General features: G+C 38.8%; 2 protein-coding genes across 3 annotated transcripts in view; both read left to right on the top strand.

Annotated features, from left to right (window-relative positions):
• The window catches only part of xrcc3 (X-ray repair complementing defective repair in Chinese hamster cells 3), a 7,396-nt gene extending 3,828 nt beyond the window's left edge, over window positions 1-3,568 (top strand). The window contains exons 5-7 of the mRNA XM_014022637.1: window positions 942-1,154; window positions 2,980-3,017; window positions 3,239-3,568. Of these exons, the coding sequence (XP_013878091.1) occupies window positions 942-1,154; window positions 2,980-3,017; window positions 3,239-3,458 (471 nt within the window). The 3' untranslated portion in view covers window positions 3,459-3,568. The remainder of the gene's footprint in view (window positions 1-941; window positions 1,155-2,979; window positions 3,018-3,238) is intronic.
• A 2,213-nt stretch (window positions 3,569-5,781) lies between these two features.
• Window positions 5,782-6,655, top strand: part of serpina10a (serpin peptidase inhibitor, clade A (alpha-1 antiproteinase, antitrypsin), member 10a) — a 9,140-nt gene continuing 8,266 nt past the window's right edge. The window contains exon 1 of one of the 2 annotated variants that reach the window (XM_014022662.1): window positions 5,782-5,876. The gene's annotated coding sequence lies outside the window, so the exon portion shown is untranslated. The remainder of the gene's footprint in view (window positions 5,877-6,655) is intronic. The other variant, XM_014022663.1, reaches the window with a different exon arrangement.

Below are 6,655 nucleotides of genomic sequence, written 5' to 3'. Positions count from 1 at the left end.
CTGTGTGTGTGAGTGTGTTAGTTAATGTTAAAAGGCTAAACTGAGGTTCTTCTTCCGTGAAGCAGCTCTGTTGTCCTCCATCCATATTTTCAGTTACAGGCTGAGTCATTTCTACCTTCTCCTCTCTGTCAACGCTCTCTGGTTTCATTTAAAACAGTCGATCATCAGATATTGTCCAAGATTAACCTTCAGGGTGAATATAGCTTGCTCACACCGAGAAGCTATAAACGTCATCATTTACCCAGAATGCTTTGCGTGTAAATAAAATGGCTCTGTCCTTGATAAAATATATTTTAAAACTTTTACAAAACTAAACAGCCTACAGTATTTTTACAGTCTTTGTTTTACTGTTAAACTATATGTTTATCAAATAAAGTCCAATGTTGCAACTAATTGGGGATCCCTTTAAATGCACAACCCCATCTGAGCTCAAGTGTTCAGGGTTTAAACCAGGTGGCAAACAATGTTACATAATGAGAGAGAGACGTAGAGAGATCTCTAACGGTGCACGGATCATCAAGGACCAGCTCAGGTTTTGGAAAACCAGGACATTCTAAGGAGAAATGGGCTGCTGGAAGCAGACATTCTTTGATGAGGGCAGAGAACTGAACTGTTGGAACTCTACCATACTTACATGTTTATAGGATAATGTGGGAAACATCCAACATCCAGAGTGATTCAAAAACAACTTCAGACCCAGTATTCTAATATTCAAGAGAACCTACTATCATAGCTAGAGATTGACGAGGTCCAACAAAGATGTTATAGCAAGCAGGAGAAGGACGGGAGGTGGGGCATCAACCATCATCCCACCATCATAAGGATGGATGGGAACCATCAGAATATGGCTTCCAAGCTTTAATGTTTGGCTTGTAAAGAGAGTCTATTTGTGAATAAACTTGTGCACTAATTGTATCTGGTAACTTTGTCTTGGTCTCCAGGAATCTCTGCAGGCGTGTCTGACTTGCCGTGCCCCCATCCTGCTGGCTCGGGGTCTGGTCCGGCTCGTTGTGATTGACTCGGTGGCAGCTCTGTTCAGGTGTGAGTTTCAGGCAGACGAATGGCGGGAAAGGAACAAACAGCTGCTCACCTTTTCTTCCAGCCTCCATCACCTGAGCCATCAGTTCAACGTCGCTGTCCTCTGCATCAACCAGGTAACACACACACACACACACGCACACGCACACACGCACACGCACACACACACACACACCCTTGTATTTGCATCAAACTGAGGACATTGTATTGACTTCCGTTCATTTCTGTAACTGTATTTATGCCTAACCGAGACATTTTCCCTAAAATTAACCATTACTGGTCTATAGTTAACACTAACCTGAACCAAAACTTTACTCACATCATACCTCTAAACCCAACTAGCAAAGCACAGCAGAGCTGCAAACAAAGTGAGGACATTGAAGAGGTCCTTACTTTACATTAAAGACCTCACATCCTCACACACACAGCTCCAATCCGGTACTGCTATCTTAATGGGGACCTGGCATTGACTTCCATTATTTTATACATCCTAACCCTGACCACAAGCCTAACCTCACAGGTGTAGGGGTCACCTCGAGTGAAGAAAAAAAATTTACTGCCTCGAAGCAGGCCTCGGACAGGCCTGACAAGAGGACAAGAACTCTGTCATAAACTGAACTCTACTTAGGCCATGACAGGTCATCCTAACCGTGGAAGAGAACCCCTCAGTTCTCTTAATCAGATAACGGACAGAACAATCTCTCCTGTTCGTGAGTCATTTGTTGTTTAACTAAGAATGTTTATGCATTTGTTAAATCATGATAATGCCTGTCACAGGAAAAAATGGAACAACTTCTTTTCTTTTATTGTACCTTAAAGATTTATAATGGTATAAAAAAATCACAGAGAATCTGATTACAATGTTTTCATTGTGTTTTTATGTAAATCACTGTTTTTATTTTACTGTGAATACAGTAATATAATTGTGGATTTTTCCTGAGAAAATCTTTCATTTATCTGGACTAACAGAAGGTTCAGAACTGATTGTAAAACAGAAATGTTAATTAATCATCATAAATGTTTTGCAGTGATTTCTCTTAGTCTATCAGAAGAAAGCTGAAAAGAGGTTATCATATCATGTTGTTGAACAACCACAGAATTTTAACCTTGGGCTGGTGCCGGCTGGCAAATCTTTATCTTTCTTTCTCTGACTCATCTCTAAGCCTGAGGTCAGAACCAAAGTTTGTCCGTTTCTTTTACTAACCTGGACGGCTTTGAACGACACACTCTTCTTCCTGATTCCAACCTATGAAGACAGCTGGGATTCTCTCCGGAGAAACCTCAGTTTGGCTTAAAGTCTGATCCCATGAGCTAATTAGGGAAGACTTCACAGCCAGGGACCCGGCACGCCTGCCGGTGGTCTCAACTATTTTACAGTTAAAATAAATGATTATCAAATAAAAATGTTACAACTAATCAGGGATCCCATTAAAGGTTTTTAGATAACAGTTCATTTCTTTATTTGATTCTTTTCATGCCAAAAGAAAAGATTAAAATGAATTAAATCTCTGGGACTAAAGAGCTCAGCTGAGCTGTGACATCATCACTGTGCGTCGCCTGCTTCATGGTGTACTTTGAGCTGTTTCTTGAGTGCAGATCCTGGAGCTGAACCCAAATTCTTCATGGTTTTATTGAACTTCTAACTGTGAACTTATTCTTCCAGTGGAAAGACGTGAGAGTACATACTGGAAAAATTTCTTTTTCTGAAAAAAGTTTTGTAAAAAAAAATCCCAGTCAACAAGAATCCTCCCTGTTATGATACATGTTCACATCATTTATTAACTGTATCTAAAAATATCAGATGTTTACAGTTTGTGTCCAAACGCTTCATCTTCCATCACTACATGTACCCGACTTCACGAGATCTAAAACATATCGTGGTAACGGGGCAGTGCGGGTTTATGCAGCCAATCTGATTAAATGTTTTTATTTGTTTTTCAGGTCACAGATGTTTTCAACCAGTCAGCCCATGGTTTGGGGTAAAAACAGATCAGTTTTCTCTCATCATGTCATCATTTCAAACAAGCGTTCAGGCATTTCATTTATTATAAATAATTATTTTTATTTTATTTAATGTATTCATTATAACATATTAAGTTTCGACTTCAATTAAATATTTAATTTCTATATTTCTGTTCCCTGAAATTGATCAGTTGATTTATATTTCGAAGATCTGATGGACGTCTGTTCTTTGTCTCAGTCCTTTGTCCTCGTCAGTCTGTCCCGCCCTCGGTCTGGCCTGGGCCAATCAGGTCACGGTTCGGCTGATGATGCGTCGTCTTCAGGGGACGGTTTCCCGCAGCAACCAGAGCAGCGCCCTCCGCAGGTTGGAAGTGGCGTTTGCCCCTCACCTACCCAACGATGGCAGAGGCTTTGCAGTTTGGAGGGAGGGGATTCGTGGAGTCCTGGACCCTGAGTGACTTGAGACCACCTTCATTCAGTTCTTACTAAATATAGGTGAACTAGAAACTTCATGTAAATCTAAAAATCTGATGTTCTTCTCCTGATTAAACTGACAGTCTCAGTGGAATGTTTGGATTTTCTTTATATTGAAAACTGATGAGGAATTAGGGCCTGCTGTGGTCCATACTCTGTTATAGTTCAGATAATAACAAGAACCAGAACCTAGAGGAGCCTGCTGTAGTGGTCTGACCATGGGGGCCAAACTGGATTCAAGGAAAATATACAATGTAGCTCCCCACCACCAGTGAGTGGATGGTTGCAGGGGCGGTTCTAGGGGCGGAGCCACAGGGGCATTGGCCCCAGCTGAAATCCGATTGGCCCCCTGAAGTGCCCCGGTCCTGTCACTCATCTGCCCTTTACTTGGGAGTGATGATGGTGTGTGCAGTTCCATGTTCAAACACTAGTTGCGCTAATGAGTCAAATAATAAAGTCCAGAATTCTTCTTCTCTGAACAATCCTGAAAAAAGTCTTTCATCTGACAAACGATGGTTGGATTTTTTCACACGTTATGTGTTTGAGAATATTCTATCTATGTACAGTAAAATGTGTGAAAAACTGGGAATTGACTGAGAATTTACTGTGCAAGCTGTTTTTGGTGCCACTTTACAATAAGGCTCCCCTTATAGATGGCTTATAAAGAGTTTATGGATAGGTTACTAATTCATCTGTAAAGTTTACACTTTATAAATCATTAATAAGTGTTTATTATGTAACAAATAAGGACGAGAAAGACACAAAACTGTCCAGTTTCTTACCAGGTAATGTGACAAATTTGTTCACGTACATATTACATCTAAACGTGGTACATTAAACATTTCAGACTAGGTTACTACATTTTAATTACAATAATGATAAGAAATACATCTTTTAACATATTAATATTGTGCTGTATTACTGCATTAGAAATATTCACAACTGCCAAAGGGAGGCTTATCGTAAAGTGTAATACAGTACACTATTTATTAATGATAAACATTTATAAATGCCAAAAGTTAGTCTTTAATGTGAAAAATCGTTTTTAAAACTTAGTGTTGATAATCCATATTTGAAATTATTGTTCAAACATGTAACTACTCAAAAATGTTGATGTATCAAAAAATAAAAAATAAAACATGTCAGTTAACGTACCAAATAATCCCACCCCATCTAAAATAATGTACAGTTTTATACTGTAAAATAGGGATCTCTTTAATATTTGTGGATATTTATAATGCAGTACATTATTATATATTAAAAATGTGCATTTCCTAATCATTATTGTGCTCACAAGGTAGTAAACTAATCTGAAATGTTTAATACACAAACAGATTTGGCTCAGTATTTGGAAAGAAACCAGACAGTTTAGTCTCTTTTTTGACCTTAATTAATGCATAATAAACACTTATTAATAATTTATAAAGTGTTTACAGATGAACTACCAATAAACTCTTTAAAAGCCATCTATAAGGGGAGCCTTATTGTAAAGTGGTACCTTTTAAAAAGAATGACAAGTGTTTGAACATGTATGACTGGTTAAATGTAAACATCTTACCAAAACTGGGGATTTGTGTGAAAGGATGTTGAACAAAGACTTGGCCCCTCTATGAATATTGTGGCCCCTTGATGGCCCCTTACTCAAAAAAAAAAATCGTAGATCTGCCACTGGATGGATGGATGGATGGATGGATGGATGGATGGATGGATGGATGGATGGATGGATGGATGGATGGATGGATGGATGGATGGATGGATGGATGGATGTCTGTAGAGTGAAGAGCTTTGGAGTCTTTATAAGTTCAGAACATTTACCATCATTTCTGTCGATATTTACCACAATATATTGAATGACTTCTTTTATTAATACAAATGATCTTTTCCAAATGAGGGTTTTTGTAGATTTAAAACATGCATAAGATAGTTAAAAAGACTCATCATTAGCACCGGTTATGTCATAATCTATCATAAACTTTTTCATTTATTATTTCTTAAATATACATTTTATCAACATCTAGCATATCAGGTAAAAAAAAGAAAGCCCTCGGTAAGAATCTAATCATTTGACTTTTAAAATGAGAATACAGAAAGAAAGAAAAGTCAATTTTCTGTTAGTCTTTCCACAGCAAAATGAAAGATTTCTGAATTCAAACATAACTCTCACATCTTCAACACAGCTGGCTGCAGAGAACGAGTGATTGACAGGTCGTGAATAGGTAATTCACACTGTTGACACAGGAAAACAGCTAGAACATGCAGGACCAGTGTCCCACCCAACATGACGAACTACAGGCTTTTATTTTGAAATGAAACGCTCAGGCACATTCCCGTTATTTCCGGTGGTGGTTAGGAGTGAGCTGGAGATGCGCAGCGCGTGAAGCTCCAGGTCGAACAAACGTCAGGTGAGAGGCACGCTGTTTTGTTTGTTTACCTGTCTGTTTGTTTACCGGTCTGTCTGTTTGTTTACCTCTCCGTCCGTTTGTTTACCTCTCCGTTCGTTTGTTTACTGTTTTTCTGTCAGGCTGCAAAGCCTCATCACTCATCGATGACACCCATCAGTGACGTCATTAAGGCGTCGGGGTTCATCAGCTAATTGTTAAGGTCAGCTAATAAATAGATTAATAACATAAACAATCTAAACAACAAGAAAAACAATCAGGTGACGTTATGATGGGATAGAGGGCGTGGCTTCGCTGATCAGGCTGTCTGATTGGCTGTAATTAAATCAGCTATTGGTTTGTCCAGCTGCTACTCAGATCAGCTGGTAGATGGATGGGTTGGAAAATAAATCAGTTGTAGATTGTTTGTCTGGGAGTTACAGCAGCTGTAGATAGTTCGGCTGCTAGTTACAGCAGCTGTAGATAGTTTGGCTGCTAGTTAAATAGTTCTTTCTAAATCACCTGTAGTTCTTTCGTCTGGCAGTTAAATTAGCTGTAGTTCTTTCAGCTGGTAGTTAAGTTAGGTGTAGTTCTTACGGCTGATAGTGAAGTTAGGTGTAGTTTTTTGGCTGATAGATAAGTTAGGTGTAGTTCTTTTGGCTGGTAGTTAAGTTAGGTGTAGTTCTTTCGGCTGGTATTTAAGTTAGGTGTAGTTCTTTTGGCTGATAGTTAAGTTAGGTGTAGTTCTTTCAGCTGGTATTTAAGTTAGGTGTAGTTCTTTTGGCTGATAGATAAGTTAGGTG

Source organism: Austrofundulus limnaeus, unplaced genomic scaffold (genome assembly GCF_001266775.1).
Source record: "Austrofundulus limnaeus strain Quisiro unplaced genomic scaffold, Austrofundulus_limnaeus-1.0 Scaffold337, whole genome shotgun sequence".
NCBI classification, from domain to species: domain Eukaryota; kingdom Metazoa; phylum Chordata; class Actinopteri; order Cyprinodontiformes; family Rivulidae; genus Austrofundulus; species Austrofundulus limnaeus.
The sequence above is the reverse complement of the archived record's forward strand: the minus strand, read 5'-3'. Positions and strand labels throughout refer to the sequence as shown.